Below are 18,831 nucleotides of genomic sequence, written 5' to 3'. Positions count from 1 at the left end.
ATCATCCCACAGTTAATTAGCTGGGTGATTGTTTTAGTGCTGTACTGTTCTGTCCTAAGGGCATGGTTACTCCACAAAGTCTGTCAAATACCACTGTTTGACTCAGTTGGCGCCCTCTGCGTATGCTAAGTCCACATACATATTTCCAGGCTGGATTATCATGAGTTGAATCCGGTTTTTAAATAGTTTAAAAAAAAATATAACCTAACTTTCATTGTCAATTATAATAAAATAATACTTTTACAGTAAAGAAGATACAAAAACACACACCAAAGCTGAAGTACAAAGATCTAATAGCAGGATTGAACCACTCCGGTGTCACACACCTGGATTTACCAGCTACATGGCCCTCTCCTCTGTCTCTGACTCCAGCAGGAGAGGGCATCAACCTGATGCACATAAGTCTCGCGCCGTCGCGACTGAACAACCGGAGTTTGAGTTCTTCATCAGCGTGACACCACTTCTCCAAGGCCTTGGCCCCATCATCGCCCTCGCACCAATCGTGCCACGTCCTCTCGCCAACAAACAGGGCCAGGTGTGTGTTTTGGGAGTTAATTCCAATTCCAATTCTCGTCAACACTTTTTAATTAGGAAAATGTGGAATTGGAATTCAGAATTACTTTCTGAATTGACTAGAGTTTAAATGGAATTCACCCTAATCCTGGTGTGTATGTATGAGTGTGTGTATATAGAAAAATATGATCAATGGATAATCAATCTAGATATGCATATAAGAACATATTACAAACCATGACTGATTAATATTTTAAGTATACTTAACAATAATTATATGATGATATATTTGTGTCTAGGAGGGAGAAGGAGGAAGTAGAAAAACAGTGTGTGTGTCACATGATCTGAGCTCTGGGTGGCGCTTTAGGAGGCCACCAGCCAGACTGTCTAATGAGGCGATGAGCGTCGCCACGGAGACGGATGGCCTGTCCTCACATCCAGCCTCCTTTATTAGTTGTTTCCACAATGACATTTTAGTTTAGTTACTGGGCACCAACTGGCCTGGCTGCAAACAGAGGAGCCCACTGTCACAGAACAGACTGTCTCTATCACAGACCCAAAGGAGGGAAACCCTAACAGGGTCATCGCTCATCCCGGACAGACAGACAGGCAGAGATAGACAGGGCCATCACCAAGCCAGCCGCCCTTGTCCTCAGCCCCCTCTGCCTAGCTACTGGACAGGGCGACAGGTTAATGTGTCATTGGAGGATATTAGAGATATTTATGGTCTGAGATGGAGACAGGCTGTTTTGAGAGGAGCCTGGTGGGGTCCCATTGTTCCCCTAGCCTCAGGCTGGACCACACAGCATCGATTTAGATTAATGGTCGACGTCCAGTACTTCTAACTGTCATCAATGAGCCAATGGGTGACCTCCTCTGGTGCTCTGTTCACTGTCAACATAGTTACTGAGTAGTGTTCTAGCCCAAAAGCACCCTGCAGGCAAAACCCCGACAAAACCATCCCCATCAATACTCATTTGGGCTACACTTGTTTCAATCAATTTACATTTTGGAATTGGACACTGAACACAAGGCAGATGTACAGACAATTGTAAATATTACTAAATTGTAGTTTTCTACATCTCAAGACGTTATGCACCACTGTTTCGACTGGTTTTACTCTGCCCTCTACTGGTCTGTTTTGGCCATGTATATACTGTATATCTACAGTATTTGTCACATTCATCTGAACTGGGTAATGAGATCCCCCCTCCCCCCTCCCCTACAGTTCCATGGTTCCCCAATGACATCCAGGACTTGGACCGCTTTGCCAACCAGATTCTGAGCTACGGATCTGAGCTGGATTCTGATCACCCTGTAAGGATCAACCATTCATTACTGTCTGTTTACAACCTACACACTTTGTGGGGGTGTCACCCTGTGTACTAAGGTGTCTGCTTTGTGTTGTATGTGTGTCTGCATTGTTGGGAAGGGCCCGTAAGTAAACATTTCACTGTTAGTCCACAGCTGTTGTTATACGAAGCATGTGACGAATACAATTTGATTTATGTGTGTGCATACGTATGTACCTGTGTGTATGCATGTGCACCCACACATGTGTTTTATGAAAGACTCAAATCGTGATGACAGTCCCCACTCTGCTATCTATTCTAATGGAAACTCTCTAGGGCCCCAAATTAATGTCATTGCTTTAATTGAGCCCCTATAATTATAGATAATTGCTCCCTTTTGCCACCACCTTTAAAGTGAAATGTATTCCTCATGAGCAGCATACATTCTACAAAGGCCTCATTTGAATATGTGTGTCCAGCCAGGGCTCTCAGGAGAGTGGGAGAGTATAATGCTGTCAAAGGGTCCAAGTAGTCCTAGCTGAGGATTTCCCCACTATATACAGGGCCAGGCAGTGATCATAAATAAGATCTAACATTGATTACTTTGGTCATTCACTCCAGGGCTTCACAGACCCAGTGTACAGAACCAGGAGGAAGGAGTTTGCTGACATCGCCTACAACTACAGACAGTAACTATCCATCTGGACTAGAACACTTGTTTCTCTTGGGTCCCTCTCTTTTACACAACAGCAGAGGTGAAGAAAGCTTCTAGAACCTACTAGAAGTGATCTATGGCTCTCTCCTCCAGCCTAATTTCAGTCCCCGCTTTGCCTTTTATTGAAAATACCACAAACAAAAGGGACAAATTACAGAGGGGCAGTGGTGGGATTTGAAGCCTCTGGCTTTGTTCGCATAATTGAGACTTCATTATTCCCAGGAACTACAAAGGCGCCAGCCCCAATGAAAACACCCTCACAGGAAGCTCACATTTACATAGCAGTGGGACCTTGGTAGAATAATGAAGTGAATCCACTCACTGATCTCCCCCACCCATCCATCCTCCTAGTCCTCCCTCACCAAATAGGGACTGTGTGTGTCTGTGTATATACAGGACCAGTCAAATGTTTGGACACCAACTAATTCAAGGGTTTTTCTTAATTTTTACTATTTTCTACACTGTAGAATAATAGTTAAGACATCAAAACTATGAAATAACACATATGGAATCATGTAGTAACCAAAAAAGTGTTAAACCAATCTAAATATATTTTAGATTTTAGATTCTTCAAAGTAGCCACCCTTTGCCTTGATGACAGCTTTGAACACTCTTGGCATTCTCTCAACCAGCTTCATGAGGAATGCTTTTCCAACAGTATTGAAGGAGTTCCCATATATGCTGAGCATATGCTGAGCACTTGTTGGCTGCTTTTCCTTCACTCTGCGGTCCAACTCATCCCAAACCATCTCAATTGGGTTGAGGTCGGATGATTGTGGAGCCCAGGTCATCTGATGCAGCACTCCATCACTCTCCTTGGTCAAATAGCTCTTACACAGCCTGGAGGTGTGTTTTGGGTCATTGTCCTGTTGAAAAACTAATGATAGTCTCACTAAGCGCAAACCAGATGGTATGGTGTATTGCTGCAGAATGCTGTGGTAGCCATGCTGGTTAAGTATTCTTTGAATTCTAAATAAATCACAGACAGTGTCACCAGCGAAGCACACCCACACCATCACACCTCCTCCTCCTCCATGCTTCACGGTGGGAACCACACATGCAGAGATCATCCGTTCACCTACTCAGCTCTCACAAAGACACGGCGGTTGGAACCAAAAGACTGAAATGTAGTCTCATCAGACCAAAGGACAGATTGCCACCGGTCTAATGTCCATTGCTCTTGTTTCTTGGCCCAAGCAAGTCTCTTCTTCTTATTGGTGTCCTTTAGTAGTAGTTTCTTTGCAGCAATTCGACCATGAAGGCCTGATTCATGCAGTCTCCTCTGAACAGTTGATGTTGAGATGTGTCTGTTACTTGAACTCTGTGAAGCATTTATTTGGGCTGCAATTTCTGAGGCTGGTAACTCTAATGAACTTATCCTCTGCAGCAGAGGTAACTCTGGGTCTTCCTTTCCTGTGGCGGTCCTCATGAGAGCCAGTTTCATCATAGCGCTTGATGGTGTTTGCGACTGTACTTGACAAAACTTTCCAAAGTTCTTGAAATGTTCTGGATTGACTGACCTTCATGTCTTAAAGTAATGATGGACTGTCATTTCTATTTGCTTATTTGAGCTGTTCTTGCCATAATATGGACTTGGTCTTTTACCAAATAGGGCTATCTTCTGTATACCATCCCTACCTTGTCACAACACAACCGATTGGCTCAAACGCATTAAGAAGGAAAGAAATTCCACAACTTAACAAGGCACACCTGTTAATTGAAATGCATTCCAGGTGACTACCTCATGAAGCTGGTTGAGAGAATGCTAAGTGTGGGCAAAGCTGTCATCAAGGCAAATGGTATATTTGAAGAATCTCAAATATATTTTGATTTGTTTAACACTTTTTTGGTTACTACATATTTCCATATGTGTTATACCATGTGTTATGTCATTGTAGAAAATATTAAAAATAAAGAAAAACACTGGAATGAGTAGGTGTGTCCAAACTTTTGACTGGTACTGTATATAAGAACATATTATACACAAGTGTGTGTTAACAACAGTGTCTCTGTCTCAGTGGCCAGGTCATTCCCAAGGTGGAGTACACAGCGGAGGAGAAGGCCACATGGAACACAGTGTTCAATGAGCTGAAGACTCTATACCCCACGCACGCCTGCCGTGAGCACAACCGTGTGTTCCCCCTGCTGGAGCAGTACTGCGGCTACAGGCAGGACAACATCCCCCAGCTGGAGGACATCTCACGCTACCTGCAGTGTACGACAACAGATCGTGCCTAAGTGCCCCATTTCCTATGCTTCTTTAAGCGTCCCACACACATGACATGATACCCTCCTCCTCTCTGTTTTAGCATGCACAGGTTTCGGTTGCGCCCAGTGGCTGGCCTGCTCTCCTCTCGGGATTTCCTGGCTGGTCTGGCCTTCCGAGTCTTCCACTCTACACAGTACATCCGTCACCAATCCAAGCCCATGTACACACCTGAGCCGTGAGTGTCACCCTCATATAATTTTAAGGAGAAAACACACCGCGCTGAATGACAGTCTGAAATTCGTCTGACGTTTGTTCAACATTCGTTTGGCAAGGTGTGTTTTAGGGACCATCTGATTTCCGTCATTTTCGCCCGTTTCCACATGTAGAATCGGCACCCTGTTAAGTACTCTCGGCCGGCAAATGCTGCCGGTGTATCCGTGCCTTTATACAGGTGTCACATCCTACCTTGGGACCAGTTGTACATAGTTGATTATGTTCTATAGTCATTGACCTAAATCTCTCCACAGGGATATCTGCCATGAACTCCTGGGGCATGTTCCTCTGTTTGCTGACCCCACCTTTGCCCAATTCTCACAGGTAAAGAACACAAGAGGACATGAACGTTCTTTAACCACTGCTGGTATCATAACTTAAGAGAACTATCCATTGTTGGCGTGAAAAAAGGCACCATTGTAAAGATCAGCTTCAAACACAGTCATGCTAGTCATAATGTTCTTGATTGAGGAGAATGCCATGTAACTGTACTGCATGTGCCAGTCTTTCTCTAATATTGGTTTTGCTCCTGTAGAAGGATTTCAACTGTGTTACATCACAATATCCTGAAGCAGATATAGTCAATAACATGATTTATTTGACACTCTTTTGAACAGGAAATCGGTCTGGCTTCCTGGGTGCCCCCCCGATGAGTACATTGAGAGGCTTTGCTACTGTAAGTATCTCAGACGTCTCACAACATCAACTTCAGCCGACTCCTGATACCAGAAGAAGACAAAACAATATTGAATATGTGATGAGCCCTTGTGTCTGTCTGTCTGTCCACAGGTCTATTGTGTTCACAGTGGAGTTTGGCCTCTGCAAGTTGGGGCTCTGAGATCAAGGCCTATGGAGCTGGCCTTCTCTCATCATTTGGAGAGCTGCAGGTATTTACCTTACATGTACACTTTCCAGAGTGACTTACAATGAGAAATACATGCTAGAAGCAGCCACAGTGGTCACATGTTGGGCATTCTTCACAACAGAACAATTCATTTAGCCATGTGGCTATTTTTGCAAGGGTGTCTTTCATTACCTGTTTTTATGCCCACGTGTCAGGCCTCCTTCCTGCAGTTCTAGTAGACCCAAAGCCCTATGAGGTAGCCCAGTGGGCTGTCAGTCAGCAGCATCGCATTAGTGGAAACCAAGACTGTTCTCAGGGCAGACATGGTTGTAGCTAGATGTGTTCAAGTCGCATCTGGGACAATTTTAGCATTTTAGCTAACCCTTTTTCTAACCTTAACCTAACTCTCCTAACCTGCCACGTTAATTCTCCTAACTGCTGTGTAAGTTCTCCTAACCTGCTATGAAAAGTAACTTCTGCTATAGTCAAAACCGGCAGACCTGCCCTGATACCACTAATGCAATACAGCTGTCAATCAGTTTGTTAGTGGTCCACCCAGGGCTCAGGCTAAATGTATCACTAGGGGAAACTAGTGAGGAGTGGGTTAGTGGTTCACTGGAGAAGTAGGAGGCAGAGACAGAATTCATATCTTAAGTCACCAGTTACATCACAGTGTCAGCAGAGGATGTGCAGTTAACTGAGTCATATCACAGCAGGACCAACTCACGCTGAGACGCGATTCACACTGCACTTCCTGTTTACTGCTGCCGAGGCTCATGGGGCACAGAATTTCATTGAGGGTGGGACACTGCTTGTGATCTGTGACCTCAAAACACCAAATGAGGGCTTGTAACCTGGATTCTGCTCAATGTACATTGATTCACGACAGTGTTACATCTCCCATAAATGGGATTAGTTGGAGTCAAACTCTGGACTAACATTTTACTGTTTTAGAATTGTTTTACAGTACTGTTTGACAGACAAGCCCAAGACTCAACCATTTGACCCTGCGAAGACCAGCCTCCAGAAAGTACCCAATCACTGAGTACCAGCCCATTTACTTTGTGCTCCGAGAGCTTTGATGACGCCAAAGAGAGTCAGGTAGAATTTAACATCTGTACAATATTAACCATTTAGGATTTCACATATTCATTCACTGTATTCGCTTCGGAACTCTCTGGATCTTTATATCATAGAATATATATCTTCACATTTCCAATGGAATGTCCTGTGTTATGACTCTCTATACAGGAAATTTGCCGACACCATCCCCAGGCCTTTCTCAGTGCGCTACAATGCATACACCCAGAGTATTGAAGTCTTGGATAACACCCAGCAGCTGAGAAACCTGGCTGACAACATCAGTGGTGTGTGACACATTTCTATAGTGTCCTCATAAAACAAACTCCTCAATAGCCCCTTATGCAAATACCAACATCAAGTACTATTAGAAATGGATTCAAACAAGATTTTCTACCAATTGTAATTGATATACACTGTATGTAATAAATGCCATTTAGCATACTACTTTTATCCAAAGCGGCTTACAGTCACGCATGAATACATTTACATAAGACTGGTCCAGGGAATCGAACCCACAACCTTGGCATTGCAAGCACCATGCTCTACCAACTGAGCTACAGAAGACCACACTAGGATTTATTTTTGTCTTGCCTTTTAGAAATCTAAAACATAGTTTAATTGAATTAAAGACAATATCTGTATAAATTTCAACTCTTACTGGTATTTAATGTTTATTCATCTTCTACAGATGGAACTACCTAATTTAATTGTATTGCTTTTATTTTAGGGAAATTGGGATCTTGTGCAATGCCCTGCGGAAGATGGAGTAAGGAGAACACTTTGGAGACATCCTTCAAAACTGATGTGCACAATGATAGAATCTCAATGTATCTCATCAATCTTGTAGATTTCCATTATACTCTTTGTACTTATAATCTGTGTGCTTGTTCATTATAACATTTACTGCATTCTGCTTCATCTTTAAATAAATTATTCATAAATACCTACTGCAACCCATGCACTAGTCATTTTAAGTAGAACATTTTAATATTAGTAGTCATATTATTAGAGTAGCACTCTCTCAATGAATCACATAGACAGGCATACTACTAGCCAATGAAAATGGCACATCGGGAAAATTAGTCTTTCATTGTAAATATTAAGCGACATAAAACAAGTATTAACTTTCTCTAAATGAATTATTCGATAAGTGAGTGAGGTTTTCGTTAGATTTTTGTTAACTCCAACAAGGAGAAGTATTATTTTATCATACCTTTGTCAGCATGTTCTAGAAATCCAACACCCGCCATTACATTATTGATAGGTTAACCGACGTAATTTTCCGTAACCAGCTGTGACAGATTAAATTAGAAGAGTGCTATTCCAAAACTATTAGCTCAGGCTTTGAAGATGATCTAATTCGCACTTGAGTATTCTATCTACAGTGGTTAAATCGCAAATAACAAAAATGTATCCTTGCATTATGCTATAAAAGCTAAGCCTATATAACAATAACGAAATACAATGTGTATGTCCAGAATGTTATTAGAGAATGTGTTTGATTTTCCTGATTCTGATTAATCCAAATGATTGACTGTTTTTTCCATTCTATTTCTATCACCATCATATTTGTTTTGTATAATATTCATGAAAATATATTATTATTATCCAAATAAATGTATTTATATCCTGAAAAGGTTTCTTTCAAATAAATGATCTCAAAATAATTATTATGTTTTGATTATTTTTATTATTAGGCTATAATTGGTTGTGAGAACACATGTTGTATTAGAGTCTGTCAAAAATGCGTTTCAGCCCCTTGGAAAGCTCTCAAGTCGGGGAAAATAAATGTTTGCACAATAACCTGTTGCACCTTGTAGACTACAAAACGCAGTTTTTTTCAATATATTAGGCCTATAAGTGCTTTCCATAAACTATTTTATTCATTAAAAAGGAGATTGGATGTTATGACCTGCATCCTAGCAAATCAGACGTGTGCATTTTTGCGTAACTCATTTCCATAAAGAATTATGTAGCATTGGTTATACACCTGTCTCCCTGCTGATGGCAAAGATTTAGCCGCTTCCTCAGTCTCAGTATCCGAGAATAGGCCTATATAACCATGGATCCAAATCTGCGACTCTGCGTATTCTTTTTAAACAGTCTACGACAAATCGCCAGTAAGTTCAATGAAGCGGAGAGTGTGGTGCAAAACATTCCGTTCGTCGGCAGAAGCGAAATCCTGATCGAAGATGCCCGGAAAAGAGCGCGCCAGCGGTTCATCGTCCCCTGGCCCATCGCGGTGCGGTGAAAACTTTGTGTTTGAGAAAAGGAAGGAACCGTGACACTGAACATTCTTTTCGCACTCAGCCATGAGAAGAATGCAGGGTTCTTGTAAAACTGGCAAAGTCTTTGAGGTAGGCGGAAAGCATGTTTCATCCTTATATATGAGTTGCAGATGGAGAGCTTCAATAAATCAGGTCTACGGCATCGAATCAATGTGATAAAATATAAATGTGTTTGCTTAAATATGATATTTATGTCTTTACCATGCATTCAGACGTTTGAAGCAAAGCTTCTGCATATTGAGAGCCGACCAGGGAGGAAGTCTAAGAACAGTGGCTGTGATGATCTGAGTTCTTTATGAGGTGTGAAGTGCACAGCTCCGACACAAACATCTTCATCAACTCACTCAAGAGAGTCTGCCGACGATGTACGCGACCATCCCAGAGGAAAAGGTTATTAATCATAAGTGTCTAATAATAGTAATGTTTTTATTGGTTTTATTATCGTTTAGAATACAATAACACCTAATCATTTAAAATTGTGTGAAATAATTATGCTCTGCATATTTTTCCTGTTTCCTTGTTTTAGTTCCCTGGTTCCCCAGAAAGATCAGAGATCTGGATAAATGCAACCTGTTGATAACGAAATATGATCCAGATATGGACCAAGATCATCCAGTAATTGTTTATTTTTACCTTAGGCTACCATTTATATGACATTGATACAATATTTGTAAAATTCACTTGATTGTTAGAAATAATACTCAACTATCAAAAATGATAAAAAACCAAAAAAAATCATGGCTAACTAAATTACTCATTTTTCAGGGATTCAGTGATCCAGAATACAGAAAGAAAGTGCTTCATCGCTGAACTTGCAGCGAATTACAAACAAGTAAGTAAATTGATCCCATAATTTTCCCCTTTCAAAAAAGTGATTCCCATGTTGTCAGTCGCTCTTGGATGCCAGCACTGCATCATTGGACCAAAGGCATTACATTGTAGTAATGCATTAGTAAAGGAATGATTGATGCATTGATGTATTGATCTCTGTTCCACAGGGGGGAACCATTACCCAGAGTGGAGTACACACCAGAGGAGGTGGCCACATGGTGAGAATAACAGCTCATGTATAGTATACTGGAGATGGACATCGACCACTAGTCTTCTTTCATAATGATAATAGTCTACAGTCAATATACCTGTGGAGTTCGAATGACAGTGTTCTAATGACTCTGCTGCTGCTGTCATTTAACAGGAGAGAGGTATACCGGACCCTGAGGACCATCTACCCTGACCTGGCGTGCAGACAGTTTCATGGATGGGCTGCAGCAGCTGGAGAGGAGTGTGGCTACGGAGAGGACAGTGTCCCCCAGCTCCGGGAGGTCTCTGCCTTCCTCAAAGGTGAGGCGCAGCAGTCTATCTCTGCCTGAAGGACAGAGCAATGGCAGCACTATGACCAGCTTCAAGGAATAAAACAGACACCGACAGAGGCAAATCCGGCATGCCCATGACTTTTCCATTGACTGGAGTAATTCTGGTCAATGACTGTGCGCCCACCTTATAGATTGATTGTGTCTCGGTTACTTTCATGTAGATTGGTTACAACAGTAACAATAACATTAGGGAGTTGTTCTCGTATTGCAGAAACAGTCCCGTGTATGAACATCAGCATGTATGCCACTGGTGAATATGTGTATGGTCTGACAGTGGCACCTTGCTATGTGTTCTTGTTTGTCCAGAGAAGTCAGGCTTCCAGCTGCGTCCGTGGCAGGGGGCTACTCTCCGCCAGGAGACTTCCTAGCTAGCCTGGCCTTCAGACTGTTCCAGTGTACCCAGTACATCCGCCACGCCTCCGCACCCATGCACTCCCCGAGCCGTAAGTCAATTGGTGTTATTGTCATGGTAGGATCACTTGAAATAATAAATGTGCGTCATGATAATCAGTTTACTAACTGATCATAAATAATAACATCTGTATGATTAATGTGTATCATGATAATGAGTCTAATCAATGGACATATTCACGTGCATCATGTATTCACTGCTTTTGCGCTTCCTTCCCTCAGAGATTGTTGTCACGAGTTACTCGGCCATATTCCTATGCTTGCAGACAAAGAATTTGCCCAGTTTTCCCAGGTAAAACATTTAGACTTATAATATGGTTCATATAATGTTTGGGAGTAATAATACATCAATTATAATAATACATTAAATGTCATATCATGGCGCAACACTCACAATTGTTTGTCATTTGCAGGAAATCGGCCTAGCCTCACTGGGCGCATCAGACGAGGATATTGAGAGACTCTCAACCGTAAGAGCTGACCTTTGAGCTTTCATTTCAAAATAAGCACTTACCAATCAAATTTAAAACATTAGATACTGCACTGTTGGGTGTTGGACTGCAAATAATGGCCCTTTGCTGCCATCTAGTGGAAAATATAAAATACTGACCAATCTGATAATTTGACTGATGTGTTGTCAGGCGTGAAATGAAGCCTTATCATTTCCTCATCACTTGTTGTCATTCCTCCGACAGCTGTACTGGTTCACGGTGGAGTTTGGACTTTGTAAGCAGAATGGAACTGTAAAGGCATACGGTGCCGGCCTCCTGTCCTCCTATGGAGAACTCATTGTGAGTAGGATTTTACATTGGTACTCTGTAGCTTTGTACTGATAGAGGGGACTAATTTCTAATTTCTTATCTCTGTTTCATATAACATGCCGCTAAACATTTCTGAAGGAGTCTAAAACGATAACTAATCACTTTTCTTATTTCCATCTTTCAGTATGCTCTCTCTAACGAACCTGAGTACAAGCCATTCAACCCTGAGGAGACTGCAATCCAGCCTTACCAGGACCAGACTTTCCAACCTGTCTACTTTGTCTCAGAAAGCTTTGAGGATGCCAAGATTAAGATGAGGTACATCAATGCCTACAAGTGGTGTATGTCTATATGTGAGCACTTCAGTAAATGTGTAAGATGTGGTGTATACCGTTTGAGTTGATCTTGTCGCTCCTGGATGCAGTGCAGCACTGGTTTTGGAGAGGAGACAGTGGGAACCTCAGGGGATCTGAGTGAGGACACAGAAGTAAATCAGACTGAAGGCAGCTGTTTAGGAGTTAGGGGTTAGAGGTTGCAAACCTGTACTCATAATTAGCATAATATGTTTTGTAATATATTAATGTCATCTGAATGAGCTGAGTAATGGATGGACATAGAGAAGGGATGGGCAACTCCCGTCCTCTGGGGCCGGATTGGTGTCACACTTTTACCCCGTCCCTAGCACAAACAGCTGAATAAACTAATTGCATTCTAAACTGAAGATCATGGTTAGTTGATTATTGGAGTCAGGTATGTTAGCTGGGGCTGGGGCAAAAGTGTGACACCAATCAGGCCCCTGAGGACTGGAGTTGCCCATCCCTGACAGAGTAAAACACATACAATTCAAAAGGCACTATGTGTGTGTAAGTGTGTGTAACCCATCATTATGAGAGAGATGAGATGACTTGAGGAGACAGTCGGGGTCATACTTACATTTAACCCATAAGAGTCTAAGCCCTGTCTAAGCCGATTTTTAGCTCTGTCACCTTTTACCGCAAATGCGGAAGTGTTACATAGGGCGGATGCAGTGCATTGAGACACATCTAATGCAAAAACAGATATCTCTAGCTAAACTGACAGATTTTTTTTTTATGCTAATTAGGGAGTTTTAAACAGGTTCTCCGGCACAAAATGCATATTTCAGCCAATTAAAATCGTCTATTTACTTGTACTTGACAGAACACTAAATTGTAGCTGGTCCCATCCGATAACATGGCACACGTTAGCCCTATGCTAACCTCACCAGGTGGCACTGATTATATCCTGGCACAAGTTCTGCATCAGCCAATTAAAATTGTCAACGTGGTTGGACGTGTTCCAACACTTGTTCATGGAAGCTTCCTTACCATACCTCAGTCTAACAGCACGTTCTGATCATCAAAGCAACTATCATGTGTATTTGACTGACTGGTCAAATTGCTCTCTGTGTGCAGAGTCCACGTAATTGTCGCAGATTGTGGCAAGGGTTCGAATTTCACATGAGTTTCCCTCCCCCTTTGAAATGTAGATATACATGTACTGTATTAGTGTGTTGAAAAGGGACACCTACAGCCAACAGCCTAGCAGACAAACATACTGCTATGGCCTAGTAATCATATTGCATAGGCTATTTACATGGACGTGTACACTTACATTTAGGCCTACAATGTTTTATATGCATTTTTATAATCATCAACTTTGTCACATATAAGTTATTTGAGCATTACAAAGTGTACAGTAGGATTGCAGTTTGCAATCTCGTTATCATCCTAAAGATGGCAGTATTACAGTTATTTTAAAGAAGTTTATCACACTTGGCTATCATTAGGATTCTAATGTAGGCTACACATACATGCAGGCCTACAACAGTTTGTAGGCTATGCATTATTATGCATTATTATAATCATCCACTTGGTTAAATGCGTTTTGAATTGAGCATCAAGGACCGGCCGTGAACAGTTTTTCCTCAACAAAAAAGCTTGATAGGAGGGGGACTCAAACCCATGGTGAACTATCGATTTCAAGTCAACCGCTTTGGCAGTGTATGCCACCTAGAGGCTATGATGACAATGATAGTCTACATGCTATTTGACAAATCCATAAGGCTCTTCATTATTTTATACGATGTACGATAAACTTAAAATGTTGTAAGGATCTCATATAATTTTTCCATAAAGGCACATGGATGTGTGTGAAACAGATAAACAAAAATGTGTGATTTTGTTATAAATGCGAAAACGTGAAAATGTTGTCTAACGTTAGTAGTAGCTAGTAGTGTAGTCAAGGATGCATCAATGCAATATTGGCACACAACATTTTGTTACAGACCAACAGAACAGCAAAGATTATGGATATACTGACAAGATACATGTCTCTCCGCCCTAAAAACGGGAGTCGTTGTCTACAAAGCGGCACGGCGGGCTGTCTAGCTCCCGCCTATCCTTTCTTTGGATTGGTGGATACATCTCATTATTGTAATCCTTATCTGAATATTCGATGAGGGTTATTGACATCAACCGCCTGTATTCAATTGAGAGAAATACTATGCTACAAGTCTCATGTCATGAATATCCATAGCCATTTTCGAGACAACTCCAATATAAAGTGTTTTTTTCTCAAAGTTGCCAGGATGTCACGTGTCCTACTTATATTAGTACACTCATAACAACTTAAACATTACATAATTTTATTCTATCAAATAAACCTCACGTAGCAAGTAAGCCATTCATTTATTTGTTGACCAAATTCGACACTCATTGACCTCCAAACCAAAAAAAACGCACCTGCTGGAGGGAGACAGATTTTCCACAGAGTTGGGTCTCTTGCTTACTCTCTGACAAAAGTCAACCTTGAATTTGTAGGTTTAAAATATCCCTCTAGTGGCCAGGGTTGACCTATTTTAAGAAATGCCATTGGTTGGTGGATATAAAGTCTCATATATTTGATAGGCTGATGAAGAATTTGTGGCAGGATATAATCAGTGCCACCTGTTGAGGTTAGCATAGGGCTAATGTGTTCCATGTTATCTGATGGCACCAGCAACAATTTAGCTGTCGTGTGCAAGTAAATCAACGATTTTAATTGACCGATACGCATTTTGTGCCAGAGAACATGTTTAAAATTAAATGGTTGCTTATTCGCAAGTATGGACGCAATGTATTAAAACCTTATTGTTCTACCTGCAGGCGGTACTCTTCGTCCATCCAACGGCCCTTCTCTGTCCGGGGTACGACCCATTCACCTGCAGCCTGGAGGTTCTGGACCAGCCCAGTAAGATCCAGCATGCCCTGGGCCAGATGGAGAGACGACCTGAAGATACTACACAGTGCCCTGGAGAAACTGGGCTGAGGGCCTCAACACTGAGCCAGAGACTCAGGGAGTGAAACTGATACATACCCCTGGAGGGGTGGGAAGGGGAAGAGATTTTGGGTCTTTAAAGGTGCAATCTGTAATTACTCTGTGTGGCCATGGAGCCAAATGCACAAACAATCAATGCTCAAAATGCACAAAATACAGTAGTTCCATTTAAGTCAATCAGTTGAATATCCACCTCTTCAATTCTGCTGGGCCAATACTTGCATTATTATTATTATTATTGTATTTTGTTAGAGACTAAACTAGATTTCACCTTTAAATGGATGCATATGAAATACTGAATATATTTATTCATCTGAAAAATACCATTTATATATTTATGTGCAAGATTCATTAATATACAAAGAAACTCAAAAGGGGTGATGATATTAATAGTGATTTCGATCCGAATGTGCAAATTGTCCAAATAGATACGCAAGGTAGATGGATTATTTTAAATATGTTATTGGACCATAAACAGATATGGCTCATTAACCTTTACAGACCAAATAATGATGATCCAGACTTCTTTGACAATATATATAATAAATGATCAACCCTGCAAGCAATTCAAGACAATATTATTATGGTGGGAGATTATAATACTGTTTTAAATAGCTCAATGGACCGTAAAGGAAATCACACCACAATCAATCACCCTCATGCTCTTAAGGAAATCGTGAATGTCATGGATACATTAGAACTAGTAGATATATGGAGGCTTAGATATCCTGATCAAGTGAGATACATGGCGGAGACTCAGTCAAGCTAGTCGTCTTGACTTCTTTTCTTATGTCATTCCGTTGTACGAAAAGTTTAAAAAAGTGTTGATGGGGGACAGAATGCGGTCGGACCATCATATAATTGGCATATACATTACTCTTACTGAATTTCCACGTGGGCGAGGATATTGGAAATGTAATCAAAGCCTATTGGATGATAATTTATTTTTAACTAGGACAAAGGAATTTATAACTGATCAAAAATGTTATAAATTGATTTGCATTTTAATGAGGGAAATAAGTATTTGACCCCCTCTCAATCAGAAAGATTTCTGGCTCCCAGGTGTCTTTTATACAGGTAACGAGCTGAGATTAGGAGCACACTTTTAAAGGGAGTGCTCCTAATCTCATTTTGTTACCTCTATAAAAGACACCTGTCCACAGAAGCAATCAATCAATCAATCTTGGGTGAGAACCTCCTTCCCTCAGCCAGGGCATTGAAAATGGGTCGTGGATGGGTATTCCAGCATGACAATGACCCAAAACACAAGGCCAAGGCAACAAAGGAGTGGCTCAAGAAGAAGCACATTAAGGTCCTGGGTGGCCTAGCCAGTCTCCAGACCTTAATCCCATGAAAATCTGTGGAGGGAGCTGAAGGTTCGAGTTGCCAAACATCAGCCTCGAAACCTTAATGACTTGGAGAAGATCTGCAAAGAGGAGTGGGACAAAATCCCTCCTGAGATGTGTGCAAACCTGGTGGCCAACTAAAATAAACGTCTGACCTCTGTGATTGCCAACAAGGGTTTTGCCACCAAGTACTAAGTCATGTTTTGCAGAGGGGTCAAATACTTATTTCCCTCATTAAAATGCAAATAAATTTATAACATTTTTGACATGCATTTTTATGGATTTTTGTTGTTGTTATTCTGTCTCTTACTGTTCAAAGAAACCTACCATTAAAATTATAGACTGATCATGTCTGTCAGTGGGCAAACGTACAAAATCAGCAGGGGATCAAATACTTTTTTCCCTCACTGTATGTGTATGTATGTATTAATATATATATATATATATATATATATATAACATGTGGGATTGGAAGTGATGCAGACAATTACATTGATGGAAGTTACAATCTGCAATATTAAGCTGATCTACCCCCTAAAAAAAAAAATATCATATCAATACATACAGTGGGGAAAAAAGTATTTAGTCAGCCACCAATTGTGCAAGTTCTCCCACTTAAAAAGATGAGAGGCCTGTAATTTTCATCATAGGTACACGTCAACTATGACAGACAAAATGAGAAAAGAAAATCCTGAAAATCACATTGTAGGATTTTATGAATTTATTTGCAAATTATGGTGGAAAATAAGTATTTGGTCACCTACAAACAAGCAAGATTTCTGGCTCTCACAGACCTGTAACTTCTTCTTTAAGAGGCTCCTCTGTCCTCCACTCGTTACCTGTATTAATTGCACATGTTTGAACTTGTTATCAGTATAAAAGACACCCTGTCCACAACCTCAAACAGTCACACTCCAAACTCCACTATGGCCAAGACCAAGAGCTGTCAAAGGACACCAGAAACAAAATTGTAGACCTGCACCAGCCTGGGAAGACTTAATCTGCAATAGGTAAGCAGCTTGGTTTGAAGAAATCAACTGTGGGAGCAATTATTAGGAAATGGAAGACATACAAGACCACTGATAATCTCCCCCTCGATCTGGGGCTCCACGCAAGATCTCACCCTGTGGGGTCAAAATGATCACAAGAACGGTGAGCAAGAATCCCAGAACCACAGGGGGGACCTAGTGAATGACCGCCTGCAGAGAGCTGGGACCAAAGTAACAAAGCCTACCATCAGTAACACACTACGGCGCCAGGGACTCAAATCCTGCAGTGCCAGACGTGTCCCCCTGCTTCAAGCCAGTACATGTCCAGGCCCGTCTGAAGTTTGCTAGAGTGCATTTGGATGATCCAGAAGAGGATTGGGAGAATGTCATATGGTCAGATGAAACCTAAAATATAACTTTTTGGTAAAAACTAAACTCCGTGTTTGGAGGACAAAAGAATGCTGAGTTGCATCCAAAGAACACCATACCTACTGTGAAGCATGGGGGTGGAAACATCATTGGAAACATTGTTGGCAATGACAGGTCAAACGTTTTCTGTAAGTCTTCACAAGGTTTTACACACACTGTTGCCGGTATTTTGGCCCATTCTCCATGCAGATCTCTCTAGAGCAGTGATGTTTTGGGGGCTACCGCTAGGCAACACGGACTTTCAACTCCCTCCAAAGATTTTCTATGGGGCTGAGATCTGAGACTGGCTAGGCCACTCCAGGGGACCTTGAAATGCTTCTTGCGAAGCCACTCCTTCGTTGCCCGGGCGGTGTGTTTGGGATCATTGTCATGCTGAAAGACCCAGCCACGTTTCATCTTCAATGCCCTTGCTGATTGAAGGAGGTTTTCACTCAAAATCTCCCGATACATGGCCCCATTCATTCTTTCCTTTTACACGGATCAGTCGTCCTGGTCCCTTTGCAGAAAAACAGCCCCAAAGCAATGATGTTTCCACCCCCCATGCTTCACAGTAGGTATGGTGTTCTTTGGATGCAACTCAGCATTCTTTGTCCTCCAAAACACGACGATTTTAGTTTTTACCAAAAAGTTCTATTTTGGTTTCATCTGACCATATGACATTGCTCCCAATCCTCTTCTGGATCATCCAAATGCACTCTAGCAAACTTCAGACGGGCCTGGACATGTACTGGCTTGAAGCAGGGACGTCTGGCACCCGGGATTTGAGCCCTGGCTAGCGTGTTACTGATGGTAGGCTTTGTTACTTGGTCCCAGCTCTCTGCAGGTCATTCACTGGGTCCCCGTGTGGTTCTGGGATTTTTGCTCACCGTTCTTGTGATCATTTTGACCCCACGGGGTGAGATCTTGCGTGGAGCCCCAGATCGAGGGAGATTATCAGTGGTCTTGTATGTCTTCCATTTCCTAATAATT

The 18,831-nt window shown here is 41.6% G+C and overlaps 1 protein-coding gene and 1 pseudogene across 1 annotated transcript; both read left to right on the top strand.

The window, feature by feature from the left end:
- Positions 1-343: 343 nt before the first annotated feature.
- LOC123484747 lies at positions 344-5,655 on the top strand (annotated as a pseudogene).
- Positions 5,656-6,308: 653 nt separating this feature from the next.
- Positions 6,309-15,529, top strand: LOC121579002 (tyrosine 3-monooxygenase). Its single transcript, XM_045215406.1, is given in 22 exon segments — positions 6,309-6,315; positions 9,065-9,129; positions 9,131-9,191; positions 9,194-9,264; positions 9,266-9,286; positions 9,430-9,498; positions 9,501-9,572; positions 9,574-9,607; positions 9,744-9,832; positions 9,983-10,005; positions 10,007-10,048; positions 10,216-10,266; positions 10,413-10,558; positions 10,897-10,922; positions 10,925-11,037; positions 11,224-11,293; positions 11,415-11,471; positions 11,697-11,792; positions 11,947-12,080; positions 14,927-14,966; positions 14,969-15,040; positions 15,042-15,529. Coding segments are annotated over 22 exon segments (1,407 nt in total). The 3' UTR covers positions 15,090-15,529.
- Positions 15,530-18,831: the final 3,302 nt, after the last annotated feature.

Source organism: Coregonus clupeaformis, unplaced genomic scaffold, assembly GCF_020615455.1.
Source record: "Coregonus clupeaformis isolate EN_2021a unplaced genomic scaffold, ASM2061545v1 scaf0435, whole genome shotgun sequence".
NCBI lineage: Eukaryota > Metazoa > Chordata > Actinopteri > Salmoniformes > Salmonidae > Coregonus > Coregonus clupeaformis.
This window is presented reverse-complemented; position numbering and strand designations above follow the sequence as displayed.